This window comes from Coenobita brevimanus, chromosome 77, assembly GCF_032717465.1.
Source record: "Coenobita brevimanus isolate Jiangsu-jjx chromosome 77, ASM3271746v2, whole genome shotgun sequence".
Taxonomy (NCBI): Eukaryota; Metazoa; Arthropoda; class Malacostraca; order Decapoda; family Coenobitidae; genus Coenobita; species Coenobita brevimanus.
In genome coordinates this window covers 1,102,459-1,128,403 of record NC_137030.1, presented here as the reverse complement: position 1 = coordinate 1,128,403, position 25,945 = coordinate 1,102,459, and the positions used below count along the sequence as shown (strand labels likewise).

Below are 25,945 nucleotides of genomic sequence, written 5' to 3'. Positions count from 1 at the left end.
CGCTCACAAAAACGTGAGCATTTTTCAAAGCTGGTGTACATTTTCCAAAATTGTGCACACAAATACAATCATGTGCGTTTTTTAGTTCACATGATCACATTATGTACACATTTCATACCTGCACAATTTCCCAACTTCTTGTGCACATGGCTGCCATATACACAGGTTTCTGTACTTTTTTCATAATCACATGTACACAAGTTTATGTATGTTTTCCTTGTTCACAGAACCACATGTACATTTTACAGTTTGTGTATGTTTTCCAAGTCTGTGCATATGGTAGGTGTACGTGGCAAAAAACTTACACAGGTTTATGCACTTTTTCCGCGCAAGGAACGTGTGTACGGGTTTGTACATCATGTAAACATTCTTAGTGTGTATGCATTTTCCAAGTCTATGTGCACATGCGTAACAAATACACACAGAGAACTATGTATGTACAGTTTTCGCTTACAGAATAAAATGCTTTCGGTCCGCGCACACATTTCACCAACTCGTGTGCACATGATATAACGCATTTACCGAGTCCGTGTGCACATAATGGTAAATGCACGAGACTAACACGTACACAAACAGGAAGCTATGTACGTTTTTGTCGTGTACACAGGAGGTAAGGGCGACATGCGTGTACATCCCAGTAACGCTGGAGTACAACTGAGTAGGTTATGTGGGAGGGGAGGGGGAGGAGGAAGAGAAAGGGGGAGGGAGGGAGGAGGGGAGGGAGGAGGGGAGGGGGAGGGAAGCAAGGAAGAGAGAGACAGTAGGAATAGAAAAAGGAAAGGCAGACGGAGACGAAAGGGACGGGAGCAGGAAAAGGGAAAGGGCGAGGGATGCTGGTGGAAGTGAAGGGAGAGAGGGAGGGAAAAATAGAGGGAGGGAGACGGCAGAGGGGAGGAGGAAGAGAAAGGATACGGAATAAAGAATGCAGGGAGACAGACTGGGAGGGGGGGAGGGATGGAGGTAAAATGGAGTGGGTGGAGGAAGGGGAGGAGGAAGGAAAGGGGGAGGGAGAAGAATGCATGTGGAAGTGGATGGAGGGAGAAAGGGGGAGGGGAGGGAGAAGAATGCATGTGGAGGTGGATGACGGAAGTAGGAAAGAGGAGAGAGAAGATAATCATGTGGAAGGTGATGTAGTGGAAGAATGGCAGGGGAGGAAAGACGAAGACGTGGGAAGGAGAAGGAATGGAGGATGGAGATGGGAGGAAGGAGATGGGAGGAAGGAGAAGGGGGAAGGGAAGGGGAGGGAAAGGAAGGGAAGGGAAGGGAAGGGAAGGGAAGGGAAGGGAAGGGAAGGAAGGGAAGGGAAGGGAAGGGAAGGGAAGGGAAGGGAAGGGAAGGGAAGGGAAGGGAAGGGAAGGGAAGGGGAGGGAAAGGAAGGGAAGGGAAGGGTAGGGAAAGGAAGGGAAGGGAAAGAGGAGAGAGAAGATAATCATGTGGAAGGTGATGTAGTGGAAGAATGGCAGGGGAGGAAAGACGAAGACGTGGGAAGGAGAAGGAATGGAGGATGGAGATGGGAGGAAGGAGAAGGGAAGGGAAGGGAAGGGAAGGGAAGGGAAGAGAAGTGAATAGAAAGAGATGGCAAGGGGAAGGGAAAAGAATGGAAGTGGAAATAAATAAGAATAAGCATGAAAAAAGTGAAACTCGGAGGAGGAGGAGGAAACGAGGAGGGGGGGAGTAACTACTAGGTGAATACTCGCAATCTTCCTCCTCCTCTTGCTCCTCGTCCTTCTCTTCTTCCTCCTCCTCTTCACCATCATTATTACTCCTCACCTCCTACTAATTATCACTTTTTTCAACTTCTTCCCCTTCTCCTTTGCTTTTCCTCTCTCTCTCTCCATCCTTAATTCCTCTCTCCTATTCATGGATTTTCCCTTGACCCCCTCCCTCCGTTTTATAAAGTATTTCCTCCTCTCCCTCCATCTCATAAATAATTTCCTTCCCTCCCTCCCTCTCTACTTCTCTCCTACCCTCCATAAGCTAACTTCCTCCTCCTCCTCCTCTCTTTTATATCTACAGCATCCACCTCTCTCCCCATCCCTTCTTCCCTCACTCCTAAGCATTCTCTCTCTCCTTTCAAATCTTCCTCCTCCCTCTATCCTATATTCACAGCATCCGCCTATCTCCATATCTCTTACTCAGCCTCCCCTCCCTCCCATCCCCCAACCCCCTCCTTCCTTCTCTCCCACCCTCCCCCCTTCATCCTTCACCACCCATCACTACACCTCCATTCTCACACATTCCTTTTTTCCCCTCTCTTCCTCTTCCTCATACTACTACTACTCTTAAATATTCAAATGCCTGCAAACTCAACTATGCTTCTTTTTTTCTTCTTCTTGACACATCTCTTGCTATTCACTTTCAAACTTGACACTCTGCATCTACTTCCTCTTCCTTCCATGTCTCCCTCCTCTCTCAATTCTTACACATTTATTTTTTCCACTTTTCCTCTGCCTCATGCCTTTTCTCAATTCACATTCCTTCAAACATTAATTCCATCATTCCTCATAGACTCGGCAAATTTTACTACTTTACCTCACTTTACTTCAATAGTGATTTACAAACTGCAACATATTTCAGCACCTTACCACCTTCAATAACAGTTCAATTTATGTTCTCATAAACCATATTATGCACAATGCGCAGAACAATTGCAGTCATGACCTCCTTTAGTCAGACTCTTAAAAACTGGAAACTCTCTTATGTTGGATGCAATTTTGGCTTTCTTGTACTTTATGTTCTTCTCATTTTTGTTACCTGCACTGTAATTACCCATTCCATGAGAAAAAACAAAAATCTTCCCCAAACAGTCACATATGAGGAGTTAAAGTGCTCTTTTTCCTATTTTTTAAAAGCAAAATGGTCCTGACTCTCTCTAAGGTCACAGATAAAACAGCCAAGCTTAAACCTGACTTGTTCGGTTTAAGGAAGTCTTACTGTACATTATATCCCACTGGACTGAATCACCAAAAATATCTCCATAATCGTATTCACAGCAATGTTGGTTAGGTGAAGACAGGACGAAGAAACCAAGAGAACCAACATATTATTAGGTTTCCATTCATGTGTATGATTCAGTAAACTGTAGTATGATTTTTCCGTTATCCATTTTTTACCTTGCTGCTGTCAGGTGATGCTAGGGAGCTTATGGGATGACACAGTGAACAGGGTGGAAACAATCTCCAACATTTTATGACATGTGTGGCCAGAGCCAGACACATGAAAATAAACCAACATAAATCCACTACAACCCCTCAAATCCAATATGCTTTAAGAGTTTACTGAAAACAGAATATTTTGGGAAGTACAGTATAATAACCAATGTGAAAATCCATCCATCCATCCATTATCCAATCCTACATTGCCCCATGACGAGCGTAGGAGCCTGGGGCTAGGCAGTTGGTCCCGACATTTAAGGTGAGAGTGACCAGCCTCACTCATCCCTGAGTGGTATTACATGAGCAATCAACCCCAACCACCCCTTGGATATAAACCTTCACCGGCTCAATCCGATTGGAGTGCAATAATTACCCACTAACACCACCAGGCGCCAAAATCTGGTTATATGGTTACCACCCAGCGCAGTAAATGCTTTCCTGGTGTACAGGAAACCATTTGGCTTGTCACTCAGTGTAGAGTCACCCACAGGCTGAAGGAAAGAAAGACAGAAGAGGGAGTGTAAAGGCACTCATTGGCAGAAGGACAAGGAAAGAATGAAGGAAAGAAAGACAGAAGAGAATGGAAGGAAAGAAGGATGGAGAGGAAAGGGAAGACACCCGAGAGCAGCACTACATTGAGTGAGTGGATGGTGAGCGCCCTCACCTACCACAATCAATGAGAAAATAGTTTTAAAAATGCCATACAGTACTGTTAAAAGTAAATACAGTAGCACAGCACCACACAATAGTAATTTATTATCTGCTCTTAGAGAGAGAGAGAGAGAGAGAGAGAGAGAGGAATTCATAAATACACTAAATGTGTCAGAAAAGACGATATCAGCATCTCCCTATTGCATGAAAAAAAAAAAGTGGTGGTGAATGGATTTTTAAAGGATTTTTGGATTTGAGAGTTTGTCCTGGAATATTGAAAACAGTCATCTGTACTCACCGTTCCGAGCCACCCATCTCTGCCATCATCGCTGTCCACTCGCTGAAGATCTCACTGGCATCGGGACTCAAGACCTCCTCCTCGTACCTGACACACACATACGTTGAGGCAGATTAATAAGCTGTGAGGACCTTACTGTTGGTGCAGTACACTATCATATTTCAAATCTATTGCTGGTTACATACGGCCTGCTCTGATAAATGTGTAAATACGTTTATGGTTAGTTATGTTACAGCAATCCACACCAAACAGTACTACCATGCAATTTCTTCTGCCTGCTGTACTGTACTAGTATACTCTACTACCTGTACAATGTTACATATTCATATATAACTTACCAAATGGATTAATATATATTTACGGACCATGAGCCTATCACATCTAGGTACTGTGCTTTTAGGAATGCACTGCTGTGGATGGAGATGGGAATTAGACGGGGTTCTCCCTTAACTCTCAGGCTTAGTACGATTAAACCTCAGTTGAATAAAGTTGTCTCGTAGTAGAATTATACACTACTCGAGTTATCCTGATCATGACGGGGTCAATAATGACAAAGCTAACTTTCTCAGGCTCCTGCGACTCACTCAGCTGAATAAAGCCATATGGCACCTGTAACAAATACTAGAGTTACCCTAATCATGAGACAGTTAACAGCATATCGTTACATGCCAGTATTAGAGTACAGCTCAATGGCAAGCCCCTTATAATAAGCAGATTACTGGTATGAATGTGGTGAGATCAGCTCTCACCACGTAGTCCAGATGCAAGATAGACGAAAACAGCCAAAAACACTGCCAACCACATGAAGATTAACATTAACCCTTTCAATCCATGACATGCTTTATCAGTTCATTCTTGCTATCTCCACACACTAACATGCAGCTCTGGGGAGACCTCCTGTAGTGATGGGGTACTAGTTGTAATGGTACTTGAAACCCCTGGTTCATCTGAATGTCAACCCAGCAGAAGTTTCCCCCCTCCTGCAATCAATCATCCCCTGTCAGAGGATGGAGAGGGAGCTGAAGGGAGTTTGTATAACAAGGCAATGGATCACCCAGTCATATCAGTGCCATCACATGAAGGTGCTCCTTGTCTAGAGCAATGAAGGCTATACCTAACCCCTCCTGTTCAAGAGGTTCCTCCACAGCTGAATAAAACCATTTGTAGACAGCAAAGACAAATTGAAAAAGGTCATTGTACTGAAAGGGTTAGCTGAAGCATGTCTACTACAAACAGTAACAATCATTAGCATGACTTTAATGCACAATCACAACCAAACAGCTCAAAAACATCTGCCAAAGCAACAACACACTACAATACACAAACTACAGCAAGCATTACAAAATGCTAACACTAAATACATTACATTATATACACACCATGTACCTGAAATGGAAAACTAATGAGAGAGAGAGAGAGAGAGAGAGAGAGAGAGAGAAAGTGTGTGTGTGTGTGTGTGTGTGTGTGTGTGTGTTGGGGGGGGGGAAGAAAGAATGAATGTGAGAGTCTCAAACTTGTTTTTGTCTCCATTCAACCCTCTGAATATTAGGATTTCTTTACACATAACTAAATTATCTAGCATTAGCCTGAATATAATGTGTGTGTGTGTCTGCTGAAAGGGTTACAGGTAATTATCACTGGCCAAATGATCAGCCAGAACAATTACTGTATGGTACTGTAACTGAGTCTATAAAAATGGTAAGAATTTTAAGTTATAGTACAGAAATACAAACCTACAGAAGAACAAGGGTCATTTTTTTAAACATCCACGAAGAACTAATGCTTCACCGAAGTACTGTATTGTACAGGGTTGGAAAAAAAAAAAAAAAAAAAAAAAAAAAAAAAAGACTAGTAAAGCAACACACTTTCATCCAGTTCTGCAATGTGTGCAATAACACAAGTAATTAAAGTCTTCCCAGGTACAGTAATATGAAAACTGTTTGTGACGGGAAGCAAAGACAAAAAATAAAGCAGTGGGTAAGAAAACACATGGACAAAAGCCCAGAAAAAGAGAAAATAAAATGGAAAACAAAAACGCCCCAAAAGATAAATGATAAACGAGTCGCACCTTCGTCCAGGAATGGCTATACGCAGACAGCTGCGCTTGGCCCGGGCGCCAGTGTGGGGTCCAGGCTGTGTGGGGGTGGGGGGAGGCCAGCCACTTGGGGGTGAAACAAATACACACAAACACAAAATCAGGGACGGTGCACAAACAGAACATAAAATAATAATTATAAAAATAAATAAAACAATACTAGCAAAATTATACAATGAAAAAATAAATATAAAGGAAGGAAAATTCAAAGCAACAAAACTAACAAAATTATAAGAACACAAAAACTTAAAAACACAAGAAAAATTAACAAAGGAACATTTTAAAAAATAAATTAGCAAAAAAAAAAAAGAGAGAGAGAGAGAGAGAGGAGGAAAAAAACTGAACTACATAATCAAAACCAAACTAGCCTATAAATGAATAAGGGTATCACGGTGCTTGGATCTTCACAGTACCAATGAATGGAAAAGAAAATCAGGCATGGTTATTATGCAGTCGTCTTGGGGGTTTAAAATACAGTATATCAGCAGGATTTATGAGCAAAAACTATTGTGGTACTGTGCTGTCTTCAACTCAGGGATCAGCATTAATTGTGGATGGACATGACAAAAGATTAAGTACAGATTAACGCTGTCAATCCAAACGAATAAACACTGTCTTTCACATCTACAGCCGTGTGCATAGGTCCACCAATACTTCTCTTTTGGCTGTGGCACTGGAAGATGTTATATGAACTATTTTTATTTGATAACTGTATGAAGAAGTCAACAACAGAGTATGAGAAGGAAGGATGCTCTCTGTTGTTTGGGGAGAAATGAGAAAATAGTGAATGCAGTACACAATGCTGACAGAAGACTTGGCAAAATTTTGCTCAAGGCTGGTAAATGGTAAAATTAACAAAATAAAAACATCAGCCATCAGACGAGGTATCAATTTTAGTGATCTAATACAGACATATTGACCAGATCATCACGGAAGATAACTCAGTCTGCACATGCATATAACAGTACTGTCACATTCAGGCAACACAAACATGCACGATACTGTACGGTGTTAGTAGTTAGTATTACTGTTTCATGCCTATTAATATCTTCAATAATCATGCACTGTAGAAAAATATTAAATTATCAAGCATGCACTTGATAAATTCTAGATCAGGATAAACACTGAACAAAACATGAGAAATAACTTGCAGAAGACCTGAGATCAGATGTATGCAAACTGATTAATAACAAAAATTGAGCCATTTAATCATTAAAATTTTTCACAAATAAATTAACAGATTATGTAGATGCAAGACAAAAATGCATTTATGTACAAAATTCTTATGGTCATTAAATTTCTATGTGAACAAGATGCTTTACGTATCATCAACATAACCGTACCTGTATTTCCCATAAAATAATGGGGCAGGCAGGTTCCAGTAACAGAGAAATGATGCATAAAATTATACTACAAACTGACAACTTGTGGTGGTAGTACTTGCAACCCCTGGCTCAACTGCAAGTAAACCTAGTGAACTGCAGGCTGAAGTTCCCCCTTCCTGCAGCTCACCATCCTCCTTTTAGGTGATAGGGAGGAGGGATGTTTAAATAACTGGGCAGTGGAGTGGCTAGGCAATATCAGTGCCACCACATGAAGGCATTCCTTTCCAGCACCACACTGACTGCTAGTCATAGAGGAACACTACTGGTGCTGGAGAGGGATTCCTTTATGCAGTGCATCAATATAACCAGGTGGCTTAACTGCCTGGTTATACATATGGTACAACGCTCAATTACACGATACCTTGAAAGGAGGATGGACTGTAGGAGGATGGCAACTTCAAGCTGGCAGTCCTCTGGGATTCACATTTCAGATAAGCCTGAGGCCACAACAACAACCCAACCAATATTCTTAATAACCTTACACCCCCCCGCCCACTTACCCAGCACTGGCCAACTTCGTATCCTCGTAGTCCAGCATGAGGTCATCCGCTTCCAAGCTGGATGCTGTCTCTACACTGTCTGCTCGGCTGCGATCCATTTCCATCACTGCAGAATCAAGTCAGTTTCACACAGACAGCCATCAACTGGACAATTTTTATTTAAGAACTACTCATGCTGTACTGCATTATCTGTTGCTTTTTTTCCCCTGGTGGTCAAGAGCTACAGAACTCCAACCATGCGGTATATAGCAGCATCACAGGTCTAACCATCGCAACTTTTTTTTTTTTTTTTTTTTTTTTTTCCCCCACTTCACATGCCAAATTAAAACTGATTTTAGGATTTCTCATAAATAACAGAAAATAGTCTGTCCTTGAACTGATGGAGCCATATTAGTAGCTTTGCTAACAGCAATTCCATATATCATGTCAATCAATTTCCCACCCCTACGTACCTGCTTTAAGTGCAGCGTGTCCTGGTGAAGCCGATGCCAGCTCATCAAACATCCCATCATCTCCAAAGAATGATGATGACAGCCCAGATCCGCCAAAGAGGAGTCCTGGCTGGTCCGATATTTCGTCGTCAATGAGGAAGTCTTGGTCCATGTCCCCTTTTGATGTCAATACTGGCGTGCACATGCCAGATAAAGTTGCTGAGAGCTCACCAGATTCTACCATGGGGTTCCCTGAGCCTAGTGATTTCTGTGATTCCACTGAAGATTCCATAGATGACTTGGACTCGACTGACGACTTCAAAGATGCAATGACCTGTCCCAACTGCCTCTTCTTATCGACAGGTGAGTGTAAGGATTGCTTCTCGCTGGTTCCTAGCTTAATGTTTTGTGCTTTATGGCTGTCTAACTGATTACTGGGCCTCTCATTGCTACTTTGTCTTCTAGGGGGCGTCTGTGACATTCTGGGTTTAGGTGGTATGCTTGGTTTATTCACTGCTTCTGGTGACGTGGGCGTTTCCACTTTCGGCAATGGATCTTCACCCATACTCCGGCTTTCACTACCACTGGCTGACCCCTCAGTATCCTCCTTTATCTCCTCAATCGTCAGGTCGATCGTTTCGCTCAGGGATTCCAAGATCTCAAACGAGGATTCAGACTGAGGTGTGATGGCTTTTAATCCCAATTCATCTGGAGATTGGAGGTCATGCTTGCTACCCACCTCAGTGTTATCAGAAAAGCTGCTCTCTGGTTCGTCTATCGGAGTACTAGTAAGATTGCTTGAATGAGATGTATCCCTGCTCGCTCGGTTTACACTTGATTTTTCGCTTTCGTTCAAGTCCTGCTTCGCTTTAATGTAACTTGTCGATAATTCACTCTCAGGAATGACTTTGGAATACACTTCACCCAGTTCAATATAGTAGCTCCCATGGTTCTCAGCCTCGACTAGAATATTGTCTTTTTGTGTCTCAGTTTCAACAGACCCTACAATTAGAATGTCCTCCGCAACAGTTTTCAAGATGTTACAATTTCCTTGCATCATATCGCCACTGGTCTCATCACGGTCATCAATTTTTACTGCTGTTCCCTCGCTGTACTCCAACTTTCGACACACAGGCTTGCTGAGTTCAACTGTGCGCTCTGTGACAGGCATGACTAGAAGAGGTGTCTTTTCGAGTGACGTTGGACGTACGGCTGGCTTTTTGACGTTGCTTCTTCGTAATACTGGCGTTTGCTGACTGACCTTCTTGTTTGGGGTGGTTTCGATCATGGCAACCCGAGTTCTAACCAATCCCGAACTGTTTGGGATCTTCGATTGGGCTGCTGACTGGCCGTTCATGTTTCTGGTTGAGGTTGTTGATTCGCCGTTGCTTTTACCTACTCCTGACTGATATCCATAACCGTAGCGATTGCGGCTGTATGGCGCAAACTTCTGTCTTGCCATACCATAAGTTATTTGTCCGTCACGCTTATCCTTCCCAACTTTACCTCGCTTTTCCGGGGGTGATTCAGACTTTACCGGCAAATTGGAACCACTGTCACCATTAACACTGCTCTCACCCTTAACTTCTAAATATGGTTGCTTCAACTCAAATTCAGTTCCATTAACATTCAGTTCCAGATTCCTTGACCGCCTCTTGACCACACTCTCTTGTGACATCTGCTTCGACCTGAGCCACGCTTCAGAAACGTCCTCTGTGCTCTCAAGGGTGCTTGAGGCTATGGTGTCCGTCTCCGCTGCCTCCCCTCGAATCCGATCACTCTCACTTGAGGATCCAATGCCTGAGTCGGCCTCTGGGACTGATTTAGTTGATGATTCTGAGTCCCGGGACATACGTGGGATACTCTGAGTGCTGCCTGGGACCTGCTGCCTTACCCTACCCCCCTGGTCCATCGGTAATTTGGCTGGGGTCTGGACCAGAGATCGGACTGATGGACTGCTGGTCTGGTCTCTGATGGTGGGACTCCGGGATTTGCCAACCACAGGGCTCGGCTGTGAGGAGTTTAGCCGAGGACTGTGCGATCTTGACCCCTGGGGCTTGGGGCTAAATGACTTGACTGTTACAACCTGTGGCTTTGGTAACTGGCGCGTGTGGGCTGTGATCTTGCCCGACTGTTGACTGGCAACCAACCCGGGTTTGGTTACACCATTCGAAGGTGGGGAAGATTTATTTGCCTTAACCAGAGGGGACTCTAACCTAACTGTCTTTTGGCTCAGCGTGTTATCGTTGGCGTCGCTGAGTTTCCCCGCACTCCCACTGTTAGAGTTATTGCTCCTTCCTGCACTGCCATTGGAGTTCTTTTCATCCTCATCACAGAGTTCGAAAATGTTAGAATTGGAGTCGGAAACAGTCTGCACATCACTTAGTATTGAATTTACACTGTCCGTACTCTCCCCAGATTTTACTGTGGTCGTTTTCTTTCCACTGGTGCGGAAGCCAAATCGGTTGAGAGCCTTGGCGGCAGGGCGTGGGGGGGCAGGGGCAACTGTGGCAGTCTTGTGGGCCCCCCGGCTGTTTAGGGTCGCTGGACTGGCACCACCCGACCCTCTTGACCCCGACCGAGTTCTGAAAGATGCAGGATAAATTAGTTACTGCGATATATTAAAAAATTCTAATCAATCAGGAAGCACAGTACATGGAATTATGCAAATTCTGAAAGACAAGGTATAAATGAATCAACAAATAGACATTCTAATTAGGAAGTACCAGGTACTGTAAATGGAACTGAGAATGCTCTAAATGACTCAGTATAACTTTGTCAAACGAAAAAAATATATATACAGGTATTATTAATAATTACAAAGTATATGGAAACAACCAAGTTTAAAATACACAATAAATAAGTTCAATGGTGAAATTCTGACTAATTAAGAAATATAAAAATCTGCCTTTGTACATAATGTTATGATGATGATGATGATGATAATGAACAAATTAATGAGTGGGTGTATGTGCTATTTCATTGGGTTGTAGGTTCACAGCTCCATTACATCTACCATGAATTACTTTTGGTTTCTACCGACTCCCTTTACCAGTGGGAAGTTGGGATGGGTTGGTGATGATGATGATGATGAAGTGATGTATTTCACTAAGCAATGCTGACAGTTCAAGTTTTATGTCTAACTACAAAAGTTTCTGGATCCTATCCACCTCATTAAATAATAAAGTGAAGCTGGGATGATGATGATGATTAATATGCAGTACTGTTCTGCAATAAATAAACACAAAAATACATCCTTGATGATATTAGTATCAAATTTAAAAAAACAGCAAAAATGAACAAAACCATACCCCAAATCCCTCCAACCAAGAGGTGTAGTAGCCTTACCCACACCACCATCCTTTTTTACACACACACACACACACACACACACAGTCTACATCACCACAACACTGACCCCAATACTGGTGTCTGCTAACTATCCTCTTAACTGCTGACCCAATCCCATGCAAAGTTAACTATACCAGTAGTCACTTTAAATTTACACACACACACTCACTTTAAATTTACACACACACACACACACACACACATATATATATATATATATATATATATATATATATATATACAGTATATATATATATATATACTGCAGCAATACAAATACTGTACACTGATGACAATGATGATGTTGATGGTGCAACGATTCAAATGATGATGACAATGACTAACAAACAAAAATGCACCCTATACAAACTCAAATGATGATTATTCCACAAAGAATACAGGAAGCACACTCTCAAACCTCTAATACCTCTTTCCTTACCCATGACAGCACCTCCCTTTCACACACACCACTGTCTGCACCCTAACTGACTCCAATAATTATTATCTGGCAACCCCTCCTCCCCCTCTATTAATTCCTATCCTTTACAAGCTCATTCTGCCCTATGCAAACTAAATAATATCCCTAACTAATATTCACCATCATCAAAAAATAAATGAATACTGTATACCAAAATCAAACATTGAGAAATAGCTATAGCACTACATCTATTAGCAATATCTGGCAACCTTTCTCTCCTCCCGCTCTCTTCCTATCCTTTAAAAGTTCATCCTAGACTATCCAAACTAAATACCATCCTTAAACTAGATCTATTCTACCCTATAACTATATTAACACCATGCATCTAAATTTAAACTATAAATAGCTGTAACAGTATATCTAACAGCAATATCTGGCTGCTGGCAACCCCTCTCCTCTCTCTCTCTCTTCCTACCCTATTCTTTAAATCTCATTGTCCCATACAAACTAAATCCTACTCTTAAGGCACATATACTCTCACCTAAAATTATATACCTACTTTAAAACTACTGGAATAACTAGTATCCTATCCATACTTTTGTACTGTACATGGACCAATGCTAGACAGCAGTATCTTCTGTTGGCATCTTCTTGGCTTAAACAAATTGGATTAGGTAAAGTCTTGTGTCCCTCAACAATGCATAAAAATTCTGGGTCACATAAAATACTGGTAAATACTTAAGGGTTTGAAGTTACTTGTTCATCATCAGTGTTACCACCACTACCACCACCGACAATATCACCATACACCTCCTCCTCCTCATTATCACAACCATCATAATTACCATTACCACCACTACTATCATCATCATCATCACCATGCACTTCCTCCTCCTCCTCAACCACCAAATCTTAATACTGTGCCTGCTTTAATCTCCCACCTAAGATATAAACTGGGTCAGGATCCAGAAATAGTTAAATATAAAATGTATTATATCTAACTACACCTCATCATTTATGCGTCAAATCTGTAATCACTTTTGTCTACTTTTCTAGCTGCCTTCTACCAGCTGTCTATAATCCAGGATGACTAACAAAAACAACTCCAACTTCTTCTGTCACAAGTCATTTCCTCTTCCTCTCTCTCACATTCTCCTTCACTTTATTCTTCCACTCTTAATTTCCTATTAAAAGTTATTCTGTATTAAAATTATCATAAATTGTGGTACCCATCCTATTTACTAGTAGGATATCCATGATAATGGTCACTAACATCACACAGTACCATACCTCACTTTATTCACCTTCCTCTTAGAATTCGCGATTGTTTCTGATTTTCTCTATACTGGCCGCAGGGAGAATTTTTGAGTTGAAAATAGTCTCTGATCAAATGCTGGAATTAACACAAACCTCTAAATTCTCTGCCAAAACATTAAGTGTGCTAATATCTTGGTACCAAGGTTCACACAAAGCAAAACAACCTCCCATTAGCAAAAATGAAATGCACAATACATTACTCACATCTGAAGGATGAGAAGCAACACAACAAAGACCCACAACAGAATAAGCACAAACCTCACTTCTCATGAACCTAAACTGAGACACTAAACAGAAGTGTAACCTCACCCTCTCTACCTGCAACCTGATAACCCAGACATGTGGTTTGTTCTCAACCCTTTACAACCTTGGAATACTGCCTGCTGCACCATTTAACTCCTTCACAATTATCACAATCTTCCTAGCTTTTTCTAATTAATGCTAGAAGACAACACTATATTTAGCTGAAACAGCTCTCAGGCTGAACCTAACTCCTGCACTATGAAGTCTCTTCTACATTGGTTAAAATATTCTGTATGGTAGCAAGAATAAATATACATCATATCTGTGAAGGAAATATGTAATATTTGGCCAACACAACATAAACCACATAATGGTGTACTGTACAGCACACGTCAAACTATGAGAAGAACACAGCAGTGTAAGAAACTTACGGGACAAACCCATGGGGGAAGCTGCTTACCTGTGGCTGATAGTTCTGATCAGCCGGGCAGACTGGGGTTAAGTAACAACTGTTTTCTTTCAGATCACACTTCACAAATATTAAAAGAATATTTTGTAGGATGTGGTGTTTGATTAAGACACTAAGGAGATAAACATGTGCCTTAGTAAAAAGCACAGTACTGTAACATCCTCCTTCAAATACTGCACAGTACTCCCCCTCTCCCTTTTCAAGACAAGCTTTAAAGATTATTAGAATACTATCTGTGATGCCAAGATAGTTACGACACTGAAGGTGCCTTAATAAAAAGTCAAGCTAAGTGAGTCACAACCTTTGCCAATGTAAAAATAACCCCCAGACGGCAGCAACAGACACAAGGGGTGGCGTGAAGCCCTCCAGTGCCCCAAGTACTAACCTCCTACACTTGCCTCATTAAACATTTTACTGTACAGTAGTTCCTTATGACTGCTACTGAAGTTACTGGTTAACACTGTACTTGTTTTTAAAATGAAAGTACTTCTTTATTTATGAAATACGTTACTGGTTAACACTGTACTCCTAATCTATGGTACTTCATTATGAAAGGTCTTTATCATCATAATCCTCCTCCTCCTCATTAACTTCATCATCACACTCCTCATTCTTGTTCTCATTATCACCACCACCTTACTTCCCACTAATGAATGAAGTGCTGTTAGGCAAAATACAGTATATATAAAAAATACCATATATATCTTCACACAAGGTTAGTGGAATAGCTCATTACATTTTCACTATGATGTCTATCTTAAACTTTGCAAAATAATTCTAGTTAAAATATCATACTAAGTGTTAATCACAATAAAAAATGAATTCTGAATACTTATCCCACACAACATAATACTGTACTCTAACAGCCAGTCTTCTACACACATACCTTAAGGAGTGCTGCTATGATTTTTAACACAGGATGGCCAATACTAATAATGGAATGCCACAAAATTCCAGATATTTACAACACTCCATATAAGATACCTTATGAGCCAGCCTTTAAAAGGCTGCTAAGAATTTATGGAGGTTTAGTAGAACTCCCTGAAAATTTCAGGCAGCCACAAGGGTGGTAGAATGCACGAAAAAAAAACAGACATCAATGGTACCACACACATTAATCTCAGCAATATTCACCACTTGGCCAAACTGATGTTATCCAGTTCCCTTTATCTCTGTGTGACACAACAATAGCTTGATAATCTACCTGTGATGAGACACTGCACAGTTTGAGTCATTCTATCTTTGGTGGTATTCAACTACTGTATATACTATATACTGTATGATAGCAGCTTAAAAAACAAAGTTACATAAACCTGATGGCCATGGTGGTAAGAATGAATGAGTTCCTTATGTAGTTGTGTTGTTCATCAGTAACCTTATAGGCCCTCACTCACTGCTGCTTGTTAAATGATCTTATACACAACCCAGGCTCAAGAAAGATTATGAATACTATACCAAACCTACCTGCTTGCAGGAGCAGTTAGCACCAATGATGACCCTGTACAGTGGCAGTGTCCTTCAGTGATTCTGACTACCCTTCCTCACTGCTGTATGTAACAAAATGAGAACACCCCTTTATTACAGTACAAAACCCATAACCCTACCTGCTAGCAGGAGTTGTAAGTACAGACGACTTCCGAGTGCCGTCGTCCTTCAGAGTGATCTTGGCAGCCCTGCTTCGGTGCTGTGTCTCCTCCCGCTGCTGTTTGCTCTTGCTGGCCTCATCATTACTGCCCCCACTGCTGTTGCTGATGGTAGTTGACCCTCGTTTGCTGCCCGTGCTGTTGCCTCCACTCCCCCCGCGCTGACCCTGAGAAATATCGGATGTGAATGAGGCTTTTTTACGATTACTGTATTATTTTTCTTCCTTCTCCGATTTGCATGTTTACTTGACTTATAATATTATATTTTTTTCTCTGATCTGCTTGACTTTCTTATGTTACACTTTTTCTCTGACATTTTCATTCGCCTTCTTTTTCTTACACATTTTTTTCTTTGATTGTCTCTTAGTCAATTTTTTTTTTCTTCTTCTTTGATTTTCTATGTATTGTTTCTCCAATTTTTCCTTTATTGTCTGTGTTGCATTTTGTCTTACGATTTCTAATACACTGCTATTTTGCTTCTGATCTATTTGTCACATTTTATTGTTATCTGGCTATGTTTTTTGCTTTGAATCTGAAGTCTTTATGCAATATACAAAAGTAAGCTGTCTTAAATTCCTAGAATGTAAACTAAGAAGCATGAGGAAAGTAAATGTTGGAGAGTGAAGTGTGACAGTAAAAAATAAAGTTTTGAAAAGTATTAAGAATGTGTTGGTGAGTAAAGTCTTATCCTAAAAAGTGTTGGAGATTAAAGTAGATTGATTATGCTATAAATGAAAGAAATATGGCTATAAGGTGGGTGTTTTGGTGCGGTACAAGAAGGAATCACTCACCACTGTTATGATCTTGGGTAAAATGGGGGAAAATTTTGGAATTACACCCAATTAAAAGACACTGAATATACACGTACTCATTACTGTACTGAACATCAGCAATTCTAAGCACTCACTCTTCCATATGCATGTCACAAGTGATTTTTACGCACAGCAACAAGTAAACAGGAAAATGGGGTGAGACTTTCCAGATCCAATCTCCGTCTTTTATTGCATCTTTGTTAAAATTAACTGAACTAACCTAACCTAACCTAACCATCCTAACCTAACCTAACCTAACCATCCTAACCCAAGCTTTAACATTGATGTGATAATGCACGAGCTATGAGCCAGACAATCTCCCCCCCTCGCCTTTATTTATTAAGTACTAAAAAGTATATTTGTAATGGATGTAAAGAGAAGAGAAACTGCTTAAAACTGATATTATGGTAAATGGTAAACACGGTATTTTCAGCCCCCATTAGTTGGGTTTAATTCCAAAATAACACCAAAATTTTGAATCCCTGCCCCATCAGAAAATATAATGGACAAAATAAAAATTTTTAAAAATCCACATTTGGTGTAAAGTAAAATATACCAAATGAAACATACTTTCACAATTTATTAATGACAAAACTGAGACAGCTTCATTGTGACTGTGAATTTAAGTTCTAAAAGAAAATTCAAAGTACAATACACATTTTTATTATTTCTGGGTATTATTTAGGTTTCTGACTGCTGTTGGGGAGGAATGTGTTGATTTCGACTTAGTCTCCTAGTTGAAAATAGTGGGGGAGAGGAAGCGGCTGAAACATGCATAACCTGGTATGGTGATTCCTTGGTCAAATATATATCGTATGAATATATTTAGTGTTATCTAGGTGGCTACTTACCCGTTAACACGAGGAGGAAGAGGAGGAGGAATAAACAGGTTGGAAATAAGGATAATGAGGGAGAGAAGGTTTTTAAAAAGCTGCATTGTGAAGACGTTTACACGGAGGAGGAGGAGGCGTGGAGAGAAGGTAAACAAGCTGGAATGTGAAGGGGCCCCCGGAGGGAAGGTGGAGGAAGGGAGGCAAAAAAACGGAAGGAGAGAAAGATGCCGGAAGGAGGTGTGAGATAAAAAGCAATGCCACAGAGAGAGGGAGAGGGAAGACGGGGGGAAGGGAGGCTTAATTCCGGTGTGACCGGCGTCGTATGCAGCAGTGCCCATCCCGCTCACTGCACATGCGCCGAGTGCCCTTTTTAGTTGCTGGCAGTGGCTTGAGTATACATTATCTCAAGTATTGTGCCATTTATCAACATTTTATGAAATATATGTGTCAGAGAAATAGATGGATGTCTTATCGACTTATAAGTAACTATAGGTCGATATAGATACATAAATATACACTCGAAGAAATCCACAAGAGAAACTGCAAGTACCATACACTCAAATGTGCATATCTCTTCCTAATTTAAACGTTTCATCTTTTTTCCCGTAACTACACACCAACTTACATTAATACTTTCTGAACTTACACAATTTCAAATATTTCACGCCGGTACTGTGGCTTCGGTAAACTCTGCCAATCCTTAGGGCAAAATAGAACTTTTTCCACATCACAGAGAAAGGTAAATAAATGTAACGGGAATTAAAACTGAGTACACACAAGATAAAAATATACCGTAACCTTACTACTGTTTAAAATTACCAACTCACTTCAAAGGAAATATTCGCTATGCACAATTTTACATATGGCGGTACACTTTGCTACATTCCGTTTCATAATGCCAACTTCAAACATCGCATAACCCACTAATATACTGACGGGAAATATTAATTATGAATAAATTACGGTGATCTGTCAGTATAATACGTCGGTAATTCACCTCACACGGTCTGTTTGTCAACTGGATTTCCGTGACACTGTTGTTGGCAATGTTATCAAAGGGGGGAGGGAAGGAGAGGGAAGAGGGAGGGAAGGAGAGGGAAGAGGGAGAGAAGGGGTGTTGGGGGAGTTACAACGAATTAGAGATACACAGACCATACAGACCCAAATGCAGGTTATTAGTAGAAAAAACTTACTTTCTAATTATAGACGTTTAAGAAAATTGCAAAGAAGGGAAAGATGGAAGGTGTGTGTGTGTGTGTGTGTGTGAGAGAGAGAGAGAGAGAGAGAGAGAGAGAGAGAGAGAGAGAGAGAGAGAGAGAGAGAGAGAGAGAGAGAGAGAGAGACTTAAAGAGTTGAGAAGCACGTGAGATGAAAGGGAGGCGAGACAGGTTAATGAGGAAATGGGGGGGATGGGAAGGGACTGACTGAAGGAAGGAAAACCAAACGGGAAGGAAAGAAGGAAGGAAGGAAGGAAAACAACAAAGGAAAGAAGGAAGGGAAAGAAAAACGGAAGGACGGGGAAGAAAGAAAATGGTACATGTAAAACAAAAAACCAATGAGCATTATTTCTGAGGTTATTTATCACAGGATGATTTACAACTATTCTAGTCGTTCATCCCACAGTCTACAGGATGGTGCAGAAGTATGTGAATGTAACCTATAATAAAAAAATAATACTAATACTAATAATCAATCACGGTATTTTACTGAGCTGCGATAGAAAAAAGGAGGTGGGAAGGGAGGGAAGTAGGGAGAGAGAGATAGAGAGAGAGAGAGAGGTATGAACAAACAATCAGCAACGTCCATTGTTCTGTGTTATCAGTTATTCAGGATGGGCCAGGAATGATTCTCTCTCTCTCTCTCTCTCTCAACAGTTAACCTACCTCCTCCACTCTTTCTCACGTAATTTATATTTTATTATTTTCTTCATTACATTTATTTATACAACTGCTCATTTATTTGCAGCTTTCCTTTTATTTAGACTATCTCTCTCTCTCTCTCTCTCTCTCTCTCTCTCTCTCTCTCTCTCTCTCTCAAAGCCTGACACTCCATCTATATATATATACTAGTGAACACCTGGACATTCCGACACTATTAATATATATATACTGTGAATTCCTTAAGGGGTGATGATTCTCTCTCTCTCTCTCTCTCTCTCTCTCTCTCTCCATTCATCCATTCGTGTTTATCAACTTCTTTTTCTCATTCTCCCCCCTCTCTCAATCCTCTTCCAATCTCCCTCTTCCCTCCCTTCGTCTCTCTCCACCTTTTTCTCTTCGCAGCTGCTGTACAAATGATCAAAATAGATCCTCTTCACTGAGAGAGAGAGAGAGAGAGAGAGAGAGAGAGAGAGAGAGTCAAAAGATGAAGGACAAGACCGCTAATGTAGAAAACTGAAGGACTGGATGAAGTAGAGAGGTGGGAAGGAAATAGGGAAGAAGTAGGAAAGAGAGAGGGACAAATGAAGGAAGGGTGGAAGGCAAGTGAAGGAAACTGAAGGATGGAACAAATGAAGGAGAGTACAGCTAATATAGAAACGTGGACAGGGTGAAGCAGAGGGAAGGAAACACGAAAGGAGTAAGAGACACGGAGGAAGAAATGAAGGATGGATGGAAGGAAGGAAAGTGAAGGAAGGAAAGAGTCGGCAAATGAATGAGAGTACAGCTTATATAGAAAGGTGAAGGTCGGGGTGAAGCAGAAGGGATGAGGGTGGGTAAAAGGTGGAGGTTAGGGGTTAGGAAGGTAGGGGTGAGAATATTAACCTAGATTAACATACTTACCTTAACCTATCCTAACCTCAGTCTCAACCCTAATTAACTTAAGATCACTTTGCCTTACTCCCCTAATTTTACTCTTCTTTCACCTACGCTACCCAACCCTACCCAACCCATCCTAATCTCACCTATCGTGTCCTATTCCATACTAACCCAATCCTATCCTAACCTAATCCTCCCTAACTTGGCCAAATCTAACTTTTCATTAGCTGTTACACCCATATTCTCAAGTCTTTTCAAACAGGTGTTAATTCAATTAGTCAAGAGGTAGTTTACGTGACAGGTAACGAAAGGCTGATTAATTATATAGGTGAAAAATGATACACACCTGTACATACATAACTCATACGTACAGACATAAACATTGGGAATTAATGTATACAAGGCACACACACACGCACGAGCAGAGAGAGAGAGAGAGAGAGAGAGAGAGAGAACAGGTTAGAGTCGACAGCAACAAACAGCTCTTTCTTATTCAGCATCCCCCCCCTTCTCTCTCTCTCTCTCACACACACACACACACACACACACACACACACATATTAAATCAGTACATGAAGTCAGTATCAACACTAACGATTTTCACATATGTAAAATCTCTAGGGCCAAAGTTGTCCGTCAGCCTCTCATTAAGGATTTTCGGAAACGAGGTGCCCAGCTTTCGTAACCTATATCAATGCCTGTTTAATATTATTCCACATCTCGTAATTTTTTATATCTTTGTCTTTCTTTTTTATTCATTTTTTTACAACATTCCACCCACACCAACCCATCTTTCACTGTCCCACCCTCCCCCACACACCCACCATCCTTGTGTAGGCGGCTGGGTGTGGGTGTGGAGGAGATATATGGGATGTGAGTGTGGCGGCAGACGGGTGGAATGTGGGTGTAGGTGTGGAGGTTGACGGGTGGGATGTGGGTGTAGGTGTGGAGGTTGAAGGGTGGGATGTGGGTGTTGGTGTGGAGGTAGACAGGTGGGATGCGGGTGGGAAGGTGAATGGGTGGGATGTGGATGTAGGTGTGGAGGTAGACGGGTGGAATGTGGGTGTAGGTGTGAGCGAGATGTGGGTGTGGAGGTACATAGGTGGGACGTGGGTGGCGAGGTAAATGGGTGGAATGTGGGTGTGGGCAGGATGTGGGAGGGGGAGGTGATAAGAAACTGTGGTGTTCATTATACTGTACTCCTTGCTTCCTTGAGAGACTGAGGGTTGGTTTGGGTGATCTGGGATTGTAAATGGGTAGATGGAGGCTGTAAATGGGTAGATGGAGGCTGTAAATGGGTAGGCGGAGGTTGTAAATGGGTAGGCGGAGGTTGTATATGACTGGATTTGTAAATAAGGTTGTAAATGGGCGTTGGGAGTTATACCTGAGAAGATGGAGGTTGTAAGTGGCCGGATGGACGTTGTAAATGGCTCTCTGAAGCTTGTACATTGGCGTTTGGAGCTTGTAAGTTGGCGTTTGGAGGTTGTAAATTGATCTTTGGAGGTTGTAGCTGAGTAGACGTGGGTTGTAGGCGGGTTCGTGCGTCTAAACGAACATATAAATCCTCAGGTTTTAACGATGGCTGCTTTGGGCGTGAAATGGGCTGTTTCGGGCGTAGAGAAGCCTGTTTTGGGCGTGTGGGCGGGGGATCTGGGCGTGTATACAGGTCCTGTGGGTGTAGTGGGAGGTTCTGTGGGCGGGGTGGGCGGGTTTCGTCTAATTGTGGGTGGGTGTGGGCGTCTGAGCTTCTGTCAACAATGAAGGTACCTTGCCTAACGATGGGGGGTATTTCACTGCTGTTTTTACCTATTTCGCTGTTCCCATCTCCATCCAATTCACTGTTTTCCTCTCCACCAATTTCACTGTTTCTCTCTCCTCTCGCTTCGCTCGTTTTCTCTCCCATGTCATCGCTTCTCTTTCCTATTTCACTGCTTCCACCTCCAATTACACTGTTTCCCTCTCCACCTATTTTAGTGCTTCTCTCATCATCTATTTCAGTGTCTATCTCTCCACCTATTTCACTGCTCCCATTTTTCGCCCATGCAGACACTGCTTTCAGGCCCCTACCCATTTCAATGTCCCTATTAACCTCACTTTCTCCTTTATATTCCAATTCAGACACTGCTTCGGTGCTCATGCCCATTTCACTGCTATGTCCGTTCAACTTATTTCCCAAGGCACTGTTTTGGGTGTAATGGGTAAAATGGGATGGCTGTAGCGGTGATTTTGAGCCAATTTCACCGCAGGCGCCAATATCTTTATCATATTTGTCTCTCAAGGGACTGGGATATACATAGGGGGCAGTGCTATTTAACTTTAAGGCACTGCTGTTCACTGTTGGGTTGGTTTCACTGCCGGGTACATTCACTGCCTTCACTGTTGGGACTATGATGGCGTTCCTGACCACACCCGCACCACCAAAGCCACTGGATGCCACCCACAAACACCCACTCTCCTCTTCACTGCCTGATTCACTGCTGCTGCTCCAATTTTCACTGCCTGCTACTTTCCCAATACCATTTTCACTGCTGCGCATCCTCCCTTCAGTGTTCACAGAATCACCATCATGTTCATTGATGTACAAGTCACTGCTACTCATCACTTCACTGTTGCACATCTCACTGCCGCTCAGAATCTCACTGCAGCTTAGTATTTCACCTCCAACTATTCCATTCATGTTTCGACCCTCACACGTACTGTCATCACTGTTCAGCGAGTCACTTTGGTTTTCACTGCTTCCCATTTCACTGTTACTAGAACTTTCACTGCTCGTTGCTTCTCCAACCCCATTCTCGCTCACCCGTAGCGTTTCATCAGTGCTAAGCGAGTCACTAAGTACTTCACTGCTGATTTCACCGTTGGGTAGACTTTCACTGCTCATTTCATCGTTGCCTCTCACTTCACTGCTGACATGTGTACTCAGTTTTAGGCCAGCATCGAGGGTGTCACTGCTAGCTTCTTCGTCACTGCCACCATCATCACTCTTGGCACTACCACTTTCACTGCTGGCACTATATTCTTCACCGTTCCTTTCACCATCTTCGCTGCTGCTGCTACCACTACCACCACAATTCCTACCACCATCTTCACTGTCGCTACCACAACTGTCACTGCTGCTATCACTATCCCCGCTACCAGCATCGTCACTGCTTTCACTGCCACTCAACTCTTCCTTACTACTACCACAATCTTTAGCATCAACAGGGTAGCGACAACTTTCACTGCTCCTACCAACATTACTACCACCACCCTCACCGCTACTACCACAATTCTCACCACACCTACCAACATTTCCGTCCCACCTACCACCATCGTTATTCATACCAACCAAACCAGTCACTTCCCTACCAAAATCTTTCGTGAAACAACCGTTATTGCTGTCAAAAGCACTGTTCCTACCATAATCTCTACTGCAGCTACCAATATTTCTTTCATTAATACAGTTCCTAACACAATTCTCACTGCTACCAACATCTTCACTATCATTACCAACATTCCTTTCATTGGCACCATTCCTACCACAATTCCCACTGCTACCAACATCTTCATTACAACTACCAACATTCCTACCACTGGCACCATTCCTACCACAATTCCCACTGCTACCAACATCTTCATTACAACTACCAACATTCCTACCACTGGCACCATTCCTACCACAATTCCCACTGCTACCAACATCTTCATTACAACTACCAACATTCCTACCACTGGCACCATTCCTACCACAATTCCCACTGCTACCAACATCTTCATTACAACTACCAACATTCCTACCACTGGCACCATTCCTACCACAATTCCCACTGCTACCAACACTACCACAACCTTCACTGCAGCCAACAACCATTTCAGAAGCCAATTTGGTATCAAAATCACTGCCAATTTCACAGCCATCCAATTCCAAGAGACCAATTTCAGTCAAGCCTATTTCCATGTCGATATCAAAGCCCATTTCAGAATCAGTTAGCTCCAAGACATCCTCCAATTCACTGTCCATTTCAGGAGACCCTATTTCAGATCCCATTTCAGCAGAGTCAGTTTCAGAGATAACTTCAGAGACAGGCCTACACATTTTCTTTGTACCTATTTCAGGGATACTACTTTCAGAGATCCCTATTTCAGTTATGTTCATTTCAGGAGTACAGGGACCCATTTCAGCTTTGGTATCCATTTTAGCACCAATTTCACCCCTGATCTCCATTTCAGCACCTACTTCAGCTGTGACCAATTTCGTAATGTGTACTTCAGCAGAGCCCAATTTAGGACGACCCATTTCAATATTTTCAGCTACTATTTCTGGACCCATTTCCAGGGTATCAGATTCAGCATGCATTTCAGGAGTGCCCAATTTTGAAGTGCCTATTTCAGCTTCATCTAATTTAGCAGAACCCATTTCCTGACTGACTTCTGGAGCACCAATTTCAGTCCCCATTTCAGCTGCACTCAATTTAGCACCTATACCCATTTCAGGAACTGTATCATGAGTACCCATTTCAGGACTACCTATTTCAGTACCCATATCAGGACTGCCTATTTCAGTACCCATATCAGGACTGCCTATTTCAGTACCCACATCAGGACTACCTATTTCAGTACCCATATCAGGACTGCCTATTTCAGTACCCATATCAGGACTACCTATTTCAGTACCCATATCAGGACTACCTATTTCAGCTACACTCAATTTGGCAGCTACACCCACTTCAAGAACTTTATCACGAGTATCCATTTCAGAACTCCCTATTTCAGTGCCCATTTCAGGACCACCTACTTCAGTACCCATATCAGGTGCTCTGTGACTCACTCTGGCGTCTCTCTCAAGCGATGATAAGAGATAAAGAGCAAATCTATGTCTGTCTCTCACTCTGCTTCTTATCTTCAGGCCAGGTTGAGACAGCGGTGATTTGGCGGCAGGGGGGTAGGTGTGGTAGTTGTGGTTGCTGGGGTGGTGGTAGTTGTGGTTGTTGGGGTGGTGGTTGCTGATAGAGGTGGATTGAGAGTTTTGGTTATTTTGGTCAGAGGAGTGATGGTGGTAGCTGTGGTGGTTGTTCGTGGATTGTGGCTGGTGGTGGTTGTTGTTGCTGGACTGATTGTGGTTGTTGTGGTAGCTGGTAGACTGAGGACTGTTGTGGCTGGTGGTTGACTGAGGTTGGTGGTAGCTGTGGTGGTTGCTCGAGTGATTGTAGTAGTTGTGGTTGCTGCTGCAGTGAGGGTGGTGGTAATTGTGGCAGCTGGGTCTCTGGCGATGGTGGTAGGCTGGTACACTGGGGCTCTCCCGATGTTGGTAGTTGTGGTACCTCAGTGGTTGGCGATGTTGGTAGTTGTGGTAGCTCAGGGGTGAATTTTGGTAGATACCCTCCCTGGATTTGGTAGTTTCTGATAAATGTTGGTAGTTGTGGTTGGTAGGTTTGGTATTTTCTGACTTCAAATGTTGGTAGTTGTGGTAGGAATCTTTCTCTCTCAGGCTCGGATGTTGGTAATCGTGGTAGAAACATTTGGCCTTTCCTGAGGTTAAATGTTGGTAGTTGTGGTACAAACAACCAACATTCTTTGAACTGCGATGTTGGTAGTGGTGGTTGGTGGAC

The 25,945-nt window shown here is 42.2% G+C and overlaps 1 protein-coding gene across 1 annotated transcript in view; it reads right to left on the bottom strand.

Annotated features, from left to right (window-relative positions):
* The window catches only part of LOC145408401 (uncharacterized), an 81,918-nt gene extending 56,775 nt beyond the window's left edge, over nt 1-25,143 (bottom strand). The window contains exons 1-6 of the mRNA XM_080279128.1: nt 24,186-25,143; nt 21,742-23,546; nt 15,918-16,123; nt 8,537-11,100; nt 8,085-8,190; nt 4,105-4,191 (exon numbers count right to left, since the gene is read on the bottom strand). Coding sequence (XP_080135254.1) covers nt 4,105-4,191; nt 8,085-8,190; nt 8,537-11,100; nt 15,918-16,123; nt 21,742-23,546; nt 24,186-25,143 — 5,726 coding nt within the window. The remainder of the gene's footprint in view (nt 1-4,104; nt 4,192-8,084; nt 8,191-8,536; nt 11,101-15,917; nt 16,124-21,741; nt 23,547-24,185) is intronic.
* Nucleotides 25,144-25,945: the final 802 nt, after the last annotated feature.